This window comes from Thamnophis elegans, chromosome 16 (genome assembly GCF_009769535.1).
Source record: "Thamnophis elegans isolate rThaEle1 chromosome 16, rThaEle1.pri, whole genome shotgun sequence".
In the NCBI taxonomy this organism is placed as follows: domain Eukaryota; kingdom Metazoa; phylum Chordata; class Lepidosauria; order Squamata; family Colubridae; genus Thamnophis; species Thamnophis elegans.
Window position 1 is genome coordinate 17,603,545 of NC_045556.1, and position 19,150 is coordinate 17,622,694.

The 19,150-nt window shown below is 44.8% G+C and overlaps 1 protein-coding gene across 1 annotated transcript in view; it reads left to right on the plus strand.

The window, feature by feature from the left end:
• The first annotated feature begins 845 nt into the window (after nt 1–845).
• The window catches only part of LOC116518848 (repulsive guidance molecule A-like), a 34,563-nt gene continuing 16,258 nt past the window's right edge, over nt 846–19,150 (plus strand). Inside the window, 1 exon segment of the mRNA XM_032232370.1 lies at nt 846–1,019. Within this exon segment, the coding sequence (XP_032088261.1) occupies nt 938–1,019 (82 nt within the window). The 5' untranslated portion in view covers nt 846–937.

Consider the following 19,150-nt stretch of genomic DNA (forward strand, 5'->3'; position numbering starts at 1 on the left):
ATAAGTGTGAGGAATGGTCATAAATGACTTTTTCAGAGCCATTGTAACTTTGGTTGGGCAGGGGGTTGGACTAGATGACCTACAAGGTCCCTTCCAACTCTATTAATCTGTTGATCACTGGAAGCTCTCAAGAAGGGATTAAACTGCCATCTGCCAGAAATGGTGTAGGATCTCCTGCTTGGGTAGGGGGTTGGACTAGATGACCTACAAGGTCCCTTCCTCTTTTGATTCTGTTCTGCTGGGTTACAGAAACCACTCCGAGACCCCTTCCAAGGGGGGCAGGACTCCTGCCACCCAGTCCTTCTCCCACTCCCCTCTTTTTTTCTTTGCATTCCCTTTCCCTGGAAAGGGCCACTTTAAGAGGCCAGACGAGCGGCCAGGCTAGTGGCTCGGCCGCCGCCGCCTTCGCTCGCCTTCCAAGCTGGCGCGCCTGGCATCCAGCTGCACAAGCCTCTCGCTTCCTGCCTTTGGCGCGATTGGCTGGCACTCGATCTCCGCCTTTGCCCGGGCAGGCGGGACCCTCCCCCTTGTGGGTTAGACACGCCGAGCGAGCACGGAAGCTGATTGGCAGGCCGGAGCGGTGATTGACGGCAGGGGCTGTTTGCAGGGAAGAGAAACGGGGGAGGGCATTCCAGCAAGGCTAGTTGCTGCGGCTGCCGAAGTTCGCTGCGCCACCGGGCACTCGACTTCGCCTTTTCCCCTTTATATATAGACATTATCTATTTTGACTGCTGCTCCGTTTTCTCTGTGTGCTCTTCTGCTGATCACGTTTTCTTCTCTCCTTCCGTACCTCCTCTTCTTCATCCTCCTCCTCCTCCTCTCCTCCTCCCGCCACTGCTCCCTTCTCCCTCTCCCTCCTCCGCCCCGCCTCTCCTTCTCCTTTGGAAACCACTCTTCTTATAGGGAGAGACTAGTGGTTAGATCTGAAGCTGGATGGATGGTTATGGGGAAAGGGGCAAGCGCGAAAGCCCTCGGACTGACCCAGTTCTTCCTCTTGTGGCTCTCCATCTTCCCCGCAGGTAAGGAGCGCCGGTTCCCTCTCCCCGTCTCCCCTTTGTTTGTCTGCTTTGGTTTTGTTTTTAAATCTTGAAAAGTTTCCTTGGGGGAAAAAGGGGTCTTTTACAAGAACCTTGCTCCGGGTTTCCCGATGGGTAGCTGGCCTCCAAGGCCTCGTCCTTCGGGCCGTGGGCTCTCCTATAAAGCATCGGATAGAGTCGGGTGGTTTTTAAACTCAGCTGGATTCCCCCATCCCGGGCCGGTTGCTTTCCTTCCTTCCTTCCTTCCTTCCTTCCTTCCTTCCTTCCTTCCTTCCTTCCTTCCTTCCTTCTTTCCTTCTTTCCTTCTTTCCTTCTTCCTTCTTCCTTCTTTCTTTTCTTCCTTCTTCCTTCTTTCCTTCTTTCCTTCCTTCCTTTTTTCTTTCTTTCCTTCCTTTCTTTCTTTCCTTCCTTTTTTCTTTCCTTCCTTCCTTTCCTCCCTTCCTTCCGTCTTTCTTTCTTTCTTTCATAATTTTTTTAAATGCCTTCGGTATAAGTATTCCTTCGCTCGGCCTTTGTCTCTCCCTTGCAAGACAGAGAGAGGCACACGCCAAAAAATAAAGGTCGATTTTTGAAGAGCAGCGTTGGAAAGAACCCCACTGGATAGTTAGTGGAAGAATAGGCTGGGAAGTGAACTGATTGTGTGTGGGGGGGTCTCCTTCCAGCCCCCCCCCGCCTGCCTTTACAAATTTTTGGGGGGAGGGGAACAAAGCAACGGACTGATTTTGTAGGCAGGCAGTCTCCCCCCTTGGCTTGCGGGAAACTTATTCCGAGATGTTTTATCTGGGGTTTCCCTAAAATTGCTTTTTGCACTGTTCCCACTGCCGTTTAATGCGTTTAATGCAGTGTGTGAAGTTTTCTCTTATCCCGGGTAGTAATTTCGGAGTGCTGGTTTTGGACGGCCGAATCCTTGCAGGATCTGGACCTTGCGGGGATCATCTATCCGAAGGATCCGTCTACCTCGGAGAATCTGCTTCTCCTTTCAGATCCTTTCAGATCTCTTCCTTCAGGTCCCTGATGTCGCCCGCCCCCGGAAAGGCCCAACGGACCCCGAGTGAGAAGGGACTTTGCAACCAGCCCTTCACACTCGGGTCCTTTTCAGAAATTGCAGCCCTCTCCCCCCCCCCCCCCCGTTTCTTTCCAGAGAATGCCCTTCCCTAACAGATCCCCGGTTGGCCGCCTTCAGATGCTGTTTTTATAAGAGTTTGCAAAGGAAGCAGAAAAGGCTCTGGAAATCAGTGCACGCGCCTCGCCCGTCGCCTTTATTTTAAATTTATTCGGGCTTTTGCATCCGGGAAAGAAGTTACGATTTTATTTTATTTTGGCCGGGGGGTGGGCAAGGGGGGGGTCGTGGAGGAGGAAGATGGCGCCGTGCAACTGACAGCTGAATTAACTTGCTCCGTCCCTTCGTTGGATGCGATTTTATTGTTCTTCGCAACTTTTTTGGGGGGGCGGAAGTGGGGGGGGCGCGAAGACGGGAATGAAACGGAAAGGAATGAACATTTGGACACCCGCTTTTTGAGGGTGGGGGGCAGAGGGAGGGTGGAAAGACATTTGTGGAAGACGGCCGATGGATTTCCCGGCTGGAACCTGCTAAGCGCTTGCTGCTGTGCTTTTTAAACTACGTTGCCAGATGTTGATCTATGTAATACTATTTCAAAGCCCAAAGAAGGAGGACAGCTGTTGAGGGGGGGAAATACAGGCGCTGGGAATGTTTTGATCTCTTCTTGATTCCCCCTTCCTCGCATTCGCCCCCTCGTTCTTGTTTATTTGCGAGTTTTCCTTCGCTTAGTTGCATAGATCTTTGATTTCCAGAACCCCCGCTTTCTCTCTCCTCCTCCTTCTCTTAATCTCTTTCTTCTCCTTCTCCTTCTTCTCTCCTCCTCTTTCTTCGTCTCTCTCTTCTTGTTTCTTCCCCTCCTTTCTTCTTCTCTTTAGTCTCCCTCCTTCTTCTGCTCCTCCTCTTTCTTTTTTCTTCTCTTTCTTCTTCTCTTTCTTCTTCTGCTCTTCTTTCTTCTCCTTCTCTTCCTTCTTCTCTTCTTATTTCTCCTTCCCCTTCTTCTCCTCCTTCTTCCTCGTCTTCGCCAACCCCCCCCCCCTCGGTTTGTTTTTACGAAGTCGGGGAAAGGAGTGAATTTTCAGCATCGCCCGCTGAAAAACGCCATCTGTTTCCAATGAATTCCCCCCACTGCTTTTTCACAGCGTTTCTGGCAGACCCTGCTTTGCAAATTCCTGCATGCTTGTTTTCGTTGGGGGAGGGGAGCGTAACTTCACACTGGCGGAGTTGTTCCCTTCCCAAACTCTCCAATTTCGTGGCCGCTGGGCTTGTTTCCCCCTCCCTCCTCCCCACCGTTTACTCCAGGCGATGGAGAAGAGGGGGGACGCACAGGAGAAAGGGGTAATGCGCGAGGGGTAATTTGTCTGTTGATACATGCTGCCGAGAGACTTTTTTCTTTTTCTTTTTTTTTTCTTTTTGTGTGTGTGCAAAACCTCCCCTTTTGCGAAGGTGAGAAAAGATGACTTGCCAGAGGAGCATTTTTTTATTAGAAACAAAAAACCATCCAGCTTATTAACACCTGTGTGTATATTTAGCTGCAGTGTGCAGACAAAATAACAATAATCATAGCTGGGAACAACAAGTTGACAACATAATAGAATAGAATTCTTTATTGGCCGTGTGATTGGACACACAAGGAATTTGTCTTTGCATATGCTCTCAGTGTACATAAGAGAATAAAATGCATTCATCAAGAATAAAAAGATACAACACTTAGTGATAGTCAAGGTTACTAATAAACTATCAAATCGTATTAGGAAACAAATAAAAACAATATAAATTGAAAGATACAAGCAACATGGTTATAGTCATAAGTGGGAAGAGAAGGGTACCAGGAAGGAAGAGAAGAAGAATAGTAATACAGTCTTAGTAGGTAATATGACAGTGTTGTGGGAATTAGTTGTTAAGCAAAGTGATGGCATTCAGAGGGGAAAACGGTCCTTGTGTCTAATTATTCTGCTGTGCAGAACAAAAAAAAAACCTTTTCTGTTTCCTTTTTTTGCACAAAAAACCCCTCCCCTTTTGAGGAAGTGAGAAATGAGGAGTGCCAGGGGGACATTTTTTAAAAATTAGAAACAAAGACCATCCAGTTTATTAACACCTGTGTGTATGTCTTGCTCAAGTGTGCAGACAAAATCATAATAATCATCGCTTGGGAACCCCAAGTGGATAAAGTTCTTGCGAATGAATAAGTCAAAATCCTGTGGGACTTTCGGATCCAAACAGACAGACAGACTGGCCCACAACTCGCCTGACATCACTATTGTGGAAAAGAAAAGGAAAAAAAAAAGGTCTGGTCCATTGCTATTGCAATGACACCAGGTTGATGAACGAATGGAAGAGAAACAGCTAGAAAAAAAAACAATGAAATATCTGTGATTTGCCAATTGAAGTTGAGCAATTGTGGAGAGAGTAGTCAATGGTTGTAACCAATAGTAATAGGAGCCCTTGGAGCAATACCCAAAGGGCTGCTTAAATACATGGAAATTTTGATCGTATTAGACCTATTCTGACTTTTCAAAAAAACCATCTTACTTGGAACGATCTGTATATTCAGAAGCTCCCTTAACAGCTCTTAGGCCCTTGGTTAGGACTTGAACTGTTACATTTTTTGTTGTTGTTGTTGTTTAAATTTTTTTTATTTTAAACACATAAGCACATCAACAAAAACAAACACATAACTTAAAAACAACATGGGAACAATAAGTTCCATCGTATATCATACAGCAGTTCCAAATCGGTTTCTTTGCAGTTAGTGTTTTCCCTACTATACATTTTACATTTTTACCAGTGCCAGACTATGAATCGAATTGAAGAGTAAATCTGAAATAATAACAACCACCACCACCTCCTGGCTTATCCCGAGTCTTTGGAAGACTCAATAGGTGGATAAAAACGCCAACACCTGTTTGAACATCTGGCTGACTGTGCCACAAACTATAGCAATAGGACTTAGATTTATATGCTGCTCCACAGTGCTTTACAGCCTTTTCTAATAGTTTACAGAGTCAGCATTTTGGCCCCAACAATCTGGGTCCTCCTTTTACCCACCTCAAAAAGATGGAAGGCCGAGTCAACCTGGAGCCTGGTGAGATTTGGAATGCCCAAATTGCAGGCAGCTGGCAATCAGCACAAGTAGCCTGCACTCTAACCACTGTGCCACCACACCTCTATAATCATTCCCCACCACCACCACCATTGTTTCTTAACTTTCACACTTCTCTATAATTCTCATGAAATGGGTAACAGAACCAATCATCCTTTGGGAAAGAGCCATGGTCTAGGGATCCTTAAACTGCCCTGCTCCATCTATGGGAAGGTACTATGGAGTCCAAGCAAATCCAAAATTCTTTGGGGGGGTCCTTGGTACTCTCTGAGTTTGGTTGTTGTTATTGTTGTTGCTTGAAGACGTCTCATTACCCAAACTAGTAACATCATCAATGCTAGTGATGATGAGTTGATGAAGTTACCTAGTTTGGGCGATGAAACATCTGCAAGAAACCCTCTCGAGAGAACAGCAAGGACCCTTCTCATTCTCACCCTGAGCTACAAATATTCTCCTTTATTGGTACAAAAATTCTTTTCTGGTGAAAATACGTCATGCTCCAATTCGCCCTGCAAGAAGCAACTTGATTTTCGATCCAGGTGTGTGTGTGTTTGGGCATCCATTTCCGTCTTCTCAGCCTCAGCAGTCCAAAAAGGAGTGAATAATAAAAGAGGTTAGGGTGGAGGTGGGGCACTTAACAAAGTATTCTTTTGACTTGACAGGTTTTTTGTTTTTTTTAATGGGGGAGAAAGAGAGAGGATCAAGGAAGAAATCTTAGATCTACTGTGGATAATATTTTGTAGACCTTGGCTGGTTGGGTTCACATTCTCCACAATTCATCTTGGTTGCAATCTCCTTGGAGAGCAGTTAACTAAAAGGGTCTTTTTTGGTGAACTAAAAGGGTATTTCTGGAAATAGATACATTTGAGCCTTTGTTTCTCTTGCTAGGGCCAAACTACCCCTGCTGGTTGAGTATTTTCCCTTGGGTTAATGCAGGGGTGAAATATAGCAGGTGGAAATTTTGAGTAGTTTGGAGAACCAGCAGATACTATATCTGGCTGGCTCCAGAATGGGGGGTGGGGTGGGGATTTTGCAGTAACCTTTCCCCGGAGTGGGGTAGGAATGGGGATTTTGCAGTATCCTTTCCCTGGAGTGGGGTGGGAATGGGGATTTTGCAGTATCCTTTCCCTGGAGTGGGGTGGGAATGGGGATTTTGCAGTATCCTTTCCCTGGAGTGGGGTGGGAATGGGGATTTTGCAGTAACCTTTCCCTGGAGTGGGGTGGGAATGGGGATTTTGCAGTATCCTTTCCCTGGAGTGGGGTGGGAATGGGGATTTTGCAGTATCCTTCCCCTGGAGTGGGGTGGGAATGGGGATTTTGCAGTATCCTTTCCCTGGAGTGGGGTGGGAATGGGGATTTTGCAGTATCCTTCCCCTGGAGTGGGGTGGGAATAGGGATTTTGCAGTATCCTTTCCCTGCCACGCCAACCTAGCCACACCCATAGAACCGGTAGTAAAAAAAATGAATTTCACCACTGGGTTAATGGCCCTCTTCATTCGCTTCAGGTAACTAAGACCCGTGAATATTTTCTTTCAAGGCCTTCCTAGACCTCTTCATGGCTTTTATAAAGTTATTTAATCTCTGTTTAAGGTCTGGGAAGCCTGCAGCCTTCAACACATCTTGTGGCAGCTGATATTTTCCCCTATGTGGGGAAAGAGATGGAAATTTACAAAGACTTATGTTCTGATAAATCAGTGAGTCTCTAAGGAGATGCAGGGCTGAAGTCGTCCTGTATTAAATGATCCCTCCCCTCATTTCTTCAGGGATGTGGTGGCTCAGTGGCTAAGAAACTGAGCTTGTGGAACAGAAAAGTTGACAGTTCAGCAGTTCAAATCCCTAGCACCGCATAATGAAGTGAGCTCCGGTGACTTGTCCCAGCTTTTAGCAACCTAGCAGTTCGAAAGCACATAAAAAAATGCAAGTAGAAAAATAGGGACCACCTTTGGTGGGAAGGTAACAGTGTTCCGTGCACTTTTGGCGTTTAGTCATATGGGCCACATGACCACGGAGATGTCTTCGGACAGTGCTGGCTCTTTGGCTTTGAAACAGAGATGAGCACCACCCCCTAGAGTAGGGAACGACTAGCACATACGTACAAGGGGAACCTTTACTTTTACTTTACCTTGTCTCTTAACAACACTGCTGTAAGCATTGTTTTTTTGCTGCTGTTGTTTTTAAAATAATACCACTTTGAGTTTCCTTTGTAGGAGTATAATGGTAGCGATTGACCAATAAATAGGCTGAAAGATTGCATTGCACCATTGTTCCTTGATTTTGCAAGTTGCAAATTCTTGATTTGGATCCCAAGAGTGATCCCTCCCCGCCACATTTCTTTGAGTAATCTACAAGAGGTTCAAGAGGGGTTTGGGCCAGGATAGAAAATTTAAAAAAAAATCAAGATATGACTTCCAGTTGACATTATTTTCAGTTGACAAATAATTCCTGAAAATGGAAAAACCGAAGAAGCTTCTTGGATGAGAAGCACAAGGAAAAAAACAAAACAAAACAAGAAATTCCAGTTGTGTTTTGGAAAAGCACCTTGGGAACAATCGTGACCTGGATGATTGAGAATCTCCAGAGACATCCTGGAAATGCAGTTATTCCCCAGGTACTTTAATCAGGTGTCCTCCCCCCTTCAGTCACATTGGGTAAAAACCAGAGTGGGGGTCTCGGGGAAATGCAGGCTTTGGAAAGACAGCTCTCAAACCTTTGAGTAATTGGGGGGCTTCAGGTTATGCAGTTCTAGCCTACAGAGGTCAAAGGAAATGTGCCCTCCCCCAAAAAATATCTGGAGGCTAGGAGCAGAATGCTGCTTTTGATGGGCTTAGCCATGTTCTTTCTCATGTTTTCAGGTATGGTTTCAAAGAGTTTGTATTATTGGACTCGCTGGTCGAATACAGGTGCTTCCACCATTTGCCGTATTTCGAGAGAAACTGCATAGGTGGTATTCCAGCCATTGAAAATATTTCTCATATTTTGTTTGACTTTCAGTTATATGCCCCCATTAGGCTTAAATCTTTATCATCCCTTTTGGGAAAGGACAGCCCACCCGGATCCCAACCATAAATGGTCACCTTTCCTCCCTCCCGGGCTGAGACCTACATATTATGTGTAGAACTTACTAAGGCCCTGATCCTATGAATCCTGTAACATATGGAACAAACTGGGGGACTTTGTAAGAGCGGTTCATTTGCACCTATATGTATTTTTATCACTTTATTTCTTCCTTATTCCAAAATTAGACTATGTACTGTATTTTATTCCATTCTACCACATTCCACTTTATTTTACTTTACTTTATTTTTTTACTTTACATTATTTTTTACTTTACATTATTTTTTATTTTACTTTATTTTTTATTTTACTTTACTTTTTACTTTACTTTTTTACTTTACTTTTTTGTACTTTACTTTTTACTTTACTTACTTTATTTTACTTTACTTTTTTATTTTATTTTATTGATAAAGTTGCAAGACTAGTCAATCAATAATCTACAACTACTTCTGCTAGACCAGACCATCCTTTTGAAAAAGCTTTTTCTTCTCCCTTTCATGTATGCGAGCTAAGCAACTTCATCTCCCTTAACCTGATTTTGTTACGTTAGCTTGTTCTTGTATTTATTTGCTTCACTCTGCTTTCCTTCTTTTAAATTTGGCTTGACTGGTAAAAAAATATTATCGATTGATTGGTTACAATGGAGCAAAACTCCTTATTTCTTTCCAGAGCTGCTTGGGAAGGGTACAGAAAAACGTCATTTACTATCTGGGGGGGTTTGTTGCCGTGTTGGATCTGGCACCCAAAAGGCCCCTTTTGCGACCTTCTGACAAGCAAAGTCAGTGGGGAAGTCAGATTCCCTTAATAGCCATGTTACTAACTTAACAACTGCGGTTATTCACTTAACAACTGTGGCAAGAAAGGGGGTAAAATGTGGCAAAGCTTACTTAACAACTGTCTCATTTAGCCATGTAAATTTTGGGCTTAGAAGGGTTAGGATTGCTTGTTCTGAGGTAAGGATGTGGTCACCATGAAGGAGCTGTGGAGAAGGGACACAGTGGCTCAGTGGTTAAAACGCTGAGCTTGTCGCTCAGAAAGGTCCGCAGTTCGGCGGTTCGAATCCCTAGCGCCGCATAACGGAGTGAGCTCCCGTTACTTGTCCCAGCTTCTGCCAACTTAGCAATTCGAAAGCATGTAAAAATGCAAGTAGAAAAATAAGTACCACCTTTGGTGGGAAGCTAACAGTGTTCCATGCACCTTCGGCATTTAGACATGCTAGCCACATGATCATGGAGACGTCTTCAAGACAGCACTGGCTGTTCGGCTTTGAAATGGAGATGGGCACTGCCCCCTAGAATCAGGAACAACTAGCACATAACTTCAAAAAATTGCCTCTTTGAAAGTCATGAAGTTCATTTCATGTCAAGGAAGTTCAAAGTTTTCTTGCTGTCTGTCAGGTTTTTCCACAAATTGTTCTCCAGGGAATTCTCCAAAAGAAATAATGTATAAGTTACTTGGAGATTTTCTGTCGGCAACCCCCAAGTCGTCCATCTGTATTTTGAGGCCCTCTAAACGTAGAGGCAGGATATCTGATATCTCAACTAGTGTGACCAGTTCTAGGAATCACTATCCAATGTATCTGACGGTGAACTAATTGAGGAATAAGGTACTAATATGTCCAAGATGTGAGTTTAATCCCTGTCTGCTGGAGGGCAACAAAGAAGGTTATCAGAGATATTGATAACAGTTTTGTATCTGATCGGCCTCGGCAAAAGATACGGCTTTAAGAATCTGTAGAGATTCTCAGACATCGAAGTCAGAGTTATCTGAAAGGTGCTTTTTCATAGGACAACTGGATTGTTTTTAGAAGGAGGAGGAGGAGGAAGAAGAGGAGGAAGAGGAGGCGAAGAAGAAGAGGAGAAGAGGAAGGGAGGAGGAGAAGAAGAAGAAGAGGAGGAGGAAAAAAAGGAGGAGGAGGGGAGGAAGGGAGGAGGAGAAGAAGAGGAGGAGGAGGAGGAGGAGTTTTTTCACTTCTTATCTAAGAAGCTTCACTGGTTCTAGCATAACATCATCCTCACCACCATCCTACTGAAATCGATGAACCTTCTTGGATGAGAAGCGAAACTTCAGCTAGTCCTCAACTTACGATCACACGGGAGCCCAAAATTGAGATTTCTAATTGAGACGTTTGCTAAAATGCCCCATTGTATGGCTTTTCTTCCTGCATTTGTTAAGTGAATCCCTGCAGCTGTTAAATTATTCCCATGGTTGTTAAGTGAATCAGGCTTCCCCATCGACTTGGCTTGCAAAAGGGGAGTGTGTGACCCCAGAACGATGTTGCAGCCATCATAAATGTGAGTTAGTGGTCGAGTATCCGAATGTAAATATCATGGGACTATGGGCATTCTGCAATGGCCGTAAGCGTATGTCCCTTTCTTCAGTGCTGTTGCAACTTTGAATGGTCACTGAACGAACTGTTGCAAGTTGAGGACTTCTTCTGCAAGGAAAAAAAACACCAATCCAAACGCTTTTTGAAAAAGCCCCTTTGAGACAGCTTTAAGAATCAAACCATCACTGAAGAAAAGAAGATAAGAGGCTTTTAGCCGGACACTTTCTAAAGTGGCTTTAAGTCTTGGCAGGCTGAGGATGGGGGAGCTGTTTTAACTCTACTTATCTCCTGAGTAAATGCTGTGGAAGGGGAGATGTCAACAGCTGGTAGCATAGAAGTGTTAACTTAAGCCTGACGATATGAAAAGACGGTAGGCCCACCGGTCTTGGGAATGGGGAAGGAATGAGTGTCGTGTTAAAGGCGATGTTCCCAAAATGTTGCTCTCTAGAAAATTAAAAGAAACCATGTGTCGGGGTTCCAAGTAACACCCCTCAACGAAAGAAGACTCTGAGGCTCGAGTTTCCTCAAAGTTCCACTTTATTAGAGATGTCCTATTGGCACATCTGGGAAAACCCGAATCTGAAAGCTTCCAGGTTTTCCCCATCCAAACGAAAGTTCAAGTCCCTGCCCAGCACCCTCATGTCCATCCCATGGCCCAATCAGGCACCGTCCCAACTGGAGATGCCTCCCAGTCACACCCTTCCAGGTGCAGGGCAAGGCGTCCTTGACTCTCTGAGAAAGGAATGTTGTTATAACTATATATATTTCCCATACTCCATAAAATCCCCCCTCCCATTTCCCCACAGGATTGAATGTTGCAGGCCTGAAGGCCCAAATGCAAAAGATGGCTTCCAGGCCTGACAGGCTGCCACCCTTCATCAGGAGGTTGTGTCCGGTAACGAGATTGACACAGGCCTGACACTGTGGGGAAGAAGCTTGAAATACACATAGCCCTCCAGTAATGATTACCGTTGAGCCCACTGTCTGCTAAGCCAGACGGTAGTTAAGTGAGTTTTGCCCCATTTTACAACCCTCTTTGCCCCAGTTGCTAAGCGAATCATTGTTAGTAACATGCTTGTTCAACTAATCTAGCTAATCTGCCAAACATCCAAAATGGCAAAGTCACAGGATTTCAGGAGAAATCCAGAGTGGGGAGGGAACTGTTGGAAGGTACTTAGCCACTCTCTTGATTAGTAATGGAAATGTTGGGCTTAATTATGGTCATAAGCTGAGGACTATCTTTATACTATCTGTATACGAGCCACGGTGGCACAGTGGTTAGAGTGCAGTACTGCAGGCTACTTCTGCTGACTGCCGGCTGCCTGCAGTTTGGCAGTTCGAATCTCACCAGGTTCAAGGTTGACTCAGCCTTCCATCCTTCTGAGGTGGGTAAAATGAGGACCCAGATTGTTGGGAGCAAGATACTAACTCTGTAAACCACTTAGAAAGGGCTGTAAAGCAGTATATAAGTCTAAGTGCTATTGCTATTCTGCCAATCTGCCTGGTTTCAAAAGAGGATGGAGAACTTCGCGGAGGATTGTCGGTTACCGTATATACTCGAGTATAGGCCGACCCGAATATAAGCCAAGGCACCTAATTTTACCACAAAAAACTGAAAAAGTTATTGACTCGAGTATAAGCCTAGGGTGGGAAATGCAGCAGCTACCGGTAAATTTCAAAAATAAAAATAGATACCAATAATGTTTTTGAATATTTATTTCAAAAGAAAAACAGTAAACTAGCGGTGTATTCAATGAAATACTTCACTCACCTCATGATGCTGATGTCCCGCTGTGATGATGATGTCCCGTGCAAGCCGCGGGAGCGATGTCCCGCCTCCTATGACCACACGGCACAGTGATTCCTATCATTGGATCACTGTACCAGAGGAGGTGGGACATCGCTATGTGGCTGCTTGCCATAACAAGGAGGAGGTGGGACATCGTTGCAGAGCGGCAGGAGGGGGAGGAAGGGGAATCGTAAGGCAGCCCTGCATTACATTAGAACGTGAGGAGGGGGGATGGTGCGGTGCGCGCTGCGCGGCAAACTGACACAGAGGGAGGGGAAACTCACAGGGGCACTGGGCCATTCACGAGTGTCACCCAGCGGCATGGCCCCGCCCCTTTTTCTCCTCCATTTCGGCAAATTTTTCACTGACTCGAGTATAAGCCGAGGCGGCTTTTTTCAGCCCAAAAAGTGGGCTGAAAAACTAGGCTTATACTCGAGTATATACAGTACTTATAATGGCCTCTTGACTCCTGCAGGAACAGTAGTTGTTCCTTCGCCGAGTGTCTCTTCAACAAAGATAGGCAGGTTTAAGGAATTTATTATTATTGTGTTCATGCAACACACTGAGCCGTAAAATAACCATGCAAAAGGGAATTTAGGTACCCACTAAGGTGAAAAGAGGCAGGCCAATTTGTTCCCCGTGTGTTGTGAGAAGGGAGAGAGTTCATTTTTTAATGCCGAACAATAGAATAATACGATTGAGTGTATAGTATACTTGAATTAAGTATAGGCTAATCTTTGTTACTGAATTTTACCTATTTATCAGGTGTATGAATGGCCTCCCTCAAAAGCAGTAGGCAGTATGCAAAACCAAATAATAAATAGATTGGCCACAATTCAGTTAATCGCCTCTTTCTTCGCTTAGCGACGGACGATGTTCCTGTCCCAATTGTGTTCATAAGTCAAGACGCTACCTGTAGTCAAGAAGGCAGAATGAGTATATCCTCAGAGCCACATCCCTTTTCTCTGTGGGTCAACACCAGGAGTGAAATCCAGCAGGTTCCGACAGGTTTTGGAGAACCAGTAGCGGAAATTTTGAGTAGTTCGGAGAACCGGCAAATGCCACCTCTGGCTGGCCCCAGAGTGGGGAGGGAATGTATATTTTGCAATATCCTTCCCCTGCCCACCAAGCCATACCCACAGAACTGGTAGTTAAAAAAAATGAAATTCACCACTGGTCAACACCCCTAACCTTCTGCCATCCTGCTTTGAAGCACAGGTTTTTTTCTCCAAAGAAAGCAAAACAATTAATTCCCTTCGGAGTGGAGATAAATATCAGGCTTGCTCTATCTTCCATAGCTGACGTGCAAGCAGAGCCAAAGTTTTGGGAGAGTTGCGGATTCAGGATGCTTAAGCTGGGAAGTTTGAGGAAAGCAAGTGAGTTTACCGGCGACTGGAGTGATCCAGACTGGAATTACTGGCTAGAAAGACCCAAGTGGCTTGTGACACCTGGAAGAGAATCTGCCCGGCAGATCTAATGCGTGTGGGAAGGCTTTTGGGAGGGGAAGCATTAGAAACCAGAGTAATTGGAAGGGTTGCAAAATTAAGGCTGGGAAGGGAAATTGACCTCTCTATTGGGGTTAGTTAGTTGCCCTGCAAAAGGAGGCCTATCCTGCCCATCTCTATAATAAAGGCAGCCGGTCCCTTTTCTTTTTTAGGAGGGTTGGAAATTGCTTGTAAAACGTTTTCGAGAGCTCTGCAACCTGCAATTGTCAAATTTGGTAATTACGAGGGCAATCCCACAACACAGCTCTCCTGTTTTGTTTCTCTTTTAATCACCTGCCGTAATCATCCCGGGTACTTACAAGGGTGGTGTGTGTGTGTGTGTGTGTGTGTGTGTGTGTGTGTGTGTGTGTGTGTGTGTTATAGCAGCAGTAGGTAGGTTCCAAACCAGTTTTAAGGAACTGGAAAATTCAGAACAAGATCCAGATTTCTTGGGCTGGCAGTGAATGGGAAAGCCATTTAGTCTAGGGAAAAGGACAAGGGGTGACATGATAGCAGTGTTCTGATATCTCAGTGGGGGGAAGGAGAGGGGATCAAGTTATTCTCCAAGGCACCTGAGAGTAGGACAAGAAGCAATGGGTGGAAACTAATCAAGGAGAGAAGCAATTTAGAATTAAGGAGAAATTTCCTGACAGTGAGAACAATTAAGCAGTGGAACGGCTTGCCTTCGGAAGTTGTGGATGCTCCCTTTTAAGAAGAGACTGGAAATGACATAGAGTCTATGTCATATATGCTCATCTTTCCACCCCAACATCATTTAAGATCGCACAGGTTGGGCCTCCTTCGGGTACTGTCGACCGAACAATGCTGGCTGGCGGCCCCTCGGGGGAGGGCCTTCTCTGTAGCTGCGCCGGCCCTATGGAACGAACTACCCGTAGAGATCCGGACCCTCACCACTCTCCGGCCTTCCGTAAAGCCACCAAGACCTGGCTGTTCCGGCAGGCCTGGGGCTGTTGATTAATATCCAGCCCCTCTTGGACAGAATGGATGTTGTGTTAATTTTAATATTGTATTTCTTATTTTAAAATTTTTAAAAATGCTTTTATCTTGCCTGTGAGCCGCCCAGAGTCCCAATGGGAGTGGGCGGCATACAAATTTTATTAAACTAAACTAAACATTTCTTCCTCACGAGGAAGACTCCATAGAACAGACATACGGTCTTGCGGGAAGTTGGACCTCACCTGATCACTTGCAGAAGTGATTTTAAAATTGCAGGACAGATCTAAAATAAGGCTTGTGATTCTTCCCCAAGGTTCTGGCTATTCGGTTTCAAAAACGGTGGATCTCTAACCACTGTCGAGGTGCACTGGGGGCTAGTGACCACTACGCTTTCTTTGTCCCCAACTGAGGGTAAGAGAAGAAACAATGGGTGGAAACTAATGAAGGAGAGAAGCAACCTAGAACTAAGTGAGGACAATGAACCAGTGGAACAACTTACCTTCAGAAGTCGTGACTTCTCCAAACACCTTGGACGTCTTCTGGTCCAACTCCCTGCTAAGGCAGGAAACCCTATACCATTTCAGACAAATAGTTGTCCAATCTCTCCTTCTATTTTTTATTTATTTTATTTTATTTCGTTGTCAAACATGTACAAGATAGCAGGTATAAATATGAACATGGACATGAACAAAGGAAATGAGTACAATAAATGGGGACAGTAGGACAGGGACGGTAGGCATGCTGGTGCGTTGGTGCCCTTTAAGGATCTCTTAGGAAAGGGGTGAGGTCCACGGTAGACAGTTGAAGGTTGAAACTGTGGATGTAACAATGGAGTCAGGTAGAGCATTCCAGGCGTTGACCACTCTGTTGCTGAAGTCGTATTTTCTGCAAGTGAGTTTGGAGCGGTTTCCCTTGAGTTTGTATCTATTATTTGCCTGTGTATTATTGAGGTTGAAGCTGAAGTAGTTGTTTGAGAGGTAGGACGTTGTAGCAGCTAATTTTGTGTACTATGCAGTTCAGACCGTAGGCGGCAGAGTTCCAGATTGTCCAAGCCCAAAATTTCAAGCCTGGTGGCGTAAGGGATTCTATTGCGAGCAGAGGAGTGGAGGACTCATCTCGTGAAATACCTCTGGACTCGCTCAATTGTATTAATGTCTGATAAATAGTGTGGATTCCAGGCAGACAAGCTGTATACGAGAATTGGTCTTGTATGCCCTAGTTAGCAGTACAATGTTATTTTAGATAAATACAATACACATTAATTTAGAAGATGAAACTCAGTCACTTTTGTAAGACTTCTGTGGCCAAGGCTTAATTTGCTTATTAAAGAGCCTAATGGTTGCTTTTGAAGAAGGTGCAAGTGTAAGGTTTGTTTGTTTTTTACCTGGATTAACTTTTTCTTAAAGGATTGGCAACTTAACTTTGTGGTTTAATAATTGTGCAAATGCCCCAAAATAAGCGGATGCAGGAACCAGACTGTGCTTGCTCTGGGAGACAAGCAAGTAGGTTAGTCATTGTGTGAAGGATGTTTTCAGGAATTGGAGTCATGCAGCGGAGGTAGTTGGCTCAGCCGATGAAGAAAAAGAAGAGCCCTCTTTACACTGAGATGGTTAATGGTTTTAAAATGGACTTGAACAAAAACATGGAAAAGGAAGCTTCAGGCACTTGTGGTGGCCCCTGGAAAGACCTCTGTTTCTCATATGGGACCTTTCTGGAGATGTTTGTGATAGGCTTGACTGTCATCTAGCTTGCCTGTTTTCTGTTGTGTTATGTTCAGCTGACTTAAAAATAATGGGCTCCTATACATTAAACCTGTTGTGTGAGAGGAGACATTGCTGGCCTCTTGGACAATATATGATCTGTATGACATATAGGTAAACAGTAGATAAATAGTCAGCCTCTTGCCTTGCTTCTGGGTCCTCATGAGCATTAAATTGATCATTGAAGGTCACTTTGATCTGGAGATTAAGGCACCAGGCTAGAAATCCTGGGACCATGAGTTCCAGTTCTGCCTTAGCTATGAAAATCAACTGGATGATTTTGGGCCAATCACCAGAAGGGGGTGAGTTCTAGTGCTACCTTAAATATGAAAGCCAGCTGGGTGACTTTGGGCCAATCACCAGGACATGGTGAGTTCTAATCCCACCCTAGTAAAGGTGTTGGGTAAGAAATCGACTAGCCTTTTCCAGCCTATTTTACTGCTTCCAGTTAAGCGTTGGTCTTTATTGCTTTCAGCTAAGCAGATGGATCTCGCCATATTTCAACTATTATAAACATCCCACTTACTGCATTCACACATAACAATTCTGAGATGTGGGTTAACAAATAGTGGTTTTATATATTGCACAGGTTCAAACAGATATCTGTTTGATAACCGGAGTCCTTCGGGATTGGGCGGCATATAAATATATTTAATAAATAAATAAATAAATAAATAAAATAAAATATCTACAATATGGTTTCAGGCACCATCTACATGTAATGGTTGGGTTCCAACTGGCTTATCAGTAACAAACTACTACTACTACTACTACTACTACTACTACTCTTCTTCTTCTTCTTCTTCTTCTTCTTCTTCTTCTTCCTCCGCTTCTTCTCCTCCTCCTCCTCCTCTTCCTCCTCCTCCTCCTCCTCCTCCTCCTCCTCAGCATATTCCCACAAATGCAGGGTGCATCTCCAGGGTGCAGGCTTGCACCTTGCCTATCTTTGTTGATGGTGTCTTGCCATCTGTGTTCTGGGCACCAGAATGGCCATTGACTTCTAGTTGGTAAGCAGTCTTGGCCATGGTGGAAGGTGCTGCTCTCAGGACATGTCCATACCAGGAGATCCGGCCTCTCTCATCTCCTCTATAATTGGTGCCATGAACGAACCCCATTTTCACCTAGTCTTTTTCCATGTTCTACAAATCCAGACAGTGAGTTTCCACGGAGGGTGGGAGCAGTGGTGGGATTCAGCCGGTTCGTACCACTCCGGGAGAACCGGTTGTTAACTTTCTGAACAGTTTGGTGAACTGGTTGTTGGAAGAAATCAATTAGTGCGGAGAACCGGTTGTTAAATTATTCGAATCCCACCACTGGGTGGAAGGAAAGGGCTTTAACGAATGTGGGGGGGAGGGGGTACAGCCCTGGAGAGATGGGATCTCTGTATTCTCAGCTCCCTGGAAGTATCTGGAGGAATCCAAAATGGATTCTCCCGCCCATAATCATATATACCCATCTCTCCGTTTCTCAAAGCCAATGTTCCACTCTTATGAAACTCACGGATTGAACTGGCCTGCTTTCGGCTGCTGATTGCCACACCCTTCTCTCGGAATTGACACCAGCCCCTGAGATGCAACAAGACGTTTTGGCAGGCACTCCATTGTGTTTTCAAGTTGTTATTTAGAGCGATGCGCCCGGGGCTCTTCCCTGTATGCCTTTGGGCTTGGCATATGTGAAGAGGAGGCCCAGCAGGAAAACGTTGCGCATTGCACGATCCAAACAAATGCTTAAGTTCCAACCAGGATCTTCCGTGCCAGTATTTTTTTAAAAATAAAATAAAATAAAAGCAGTTGCAGCATGCAGAGTCCTGTGAGAATACCTGGAACAGGGCTGGCTCACCTGGGCGTTCTGATTGATATGCAAGTGCTTGGTGGAGCCTGTGCACACCTGTGTGAGAAAGAAGGTTTTGTTTAGCCCCGAAGGGAATAGCATGCAGATTGGGGTGGGGTGGGGGGCATGTGCAATCCTTGTTTTCCAGCCCCCGTGCTCTCTCAGGTCATGCTGCAGAAATCCAGTAAGCAAAACAGTCACCTTGAAGAGAGATTTTAATTCCACTCCCCTAAAAAAAAAAAGAGCTCCAAGTCTTTTAAAGTTCCTTTAAAAGTCCCCTCCCCAGATTTAAAAAAAAAAGATTGATCTGTTTTGAGTTTGCCTATACCAATCAATGGCTTGCTGGGTGCTTTTCAAAGGAAAATCACAGTGTTTCATGATGGAAAAAAATATATATTGAAAAGAAAGACAAACGTGACTTTCTATACAGAGAGGTAGTCCTCGACTTACGACCTCAATTGAGCCCGAAATTTCTGTTGTTAAGCGAGACATTTGTTAAGTGAGCTCGCCACCCCCCCACCATTTTACAACTTTTCTTGTCACAGTTATTAAGGAAATCATCACAATTTTGGTCTTAGACAACTTAGAACTACGCTACCTTTGGTCCGATCTAAGTGTAGTACACAAAATTATCTGCTACAATGTCCTACCTGTCAACAACTACTCCAGCTTCAAACCACAACGATACACGGGCGCACAATAAATACAAACTCAAGGTAAACTGCTCCAAACTCAATTGCAGAAAATACG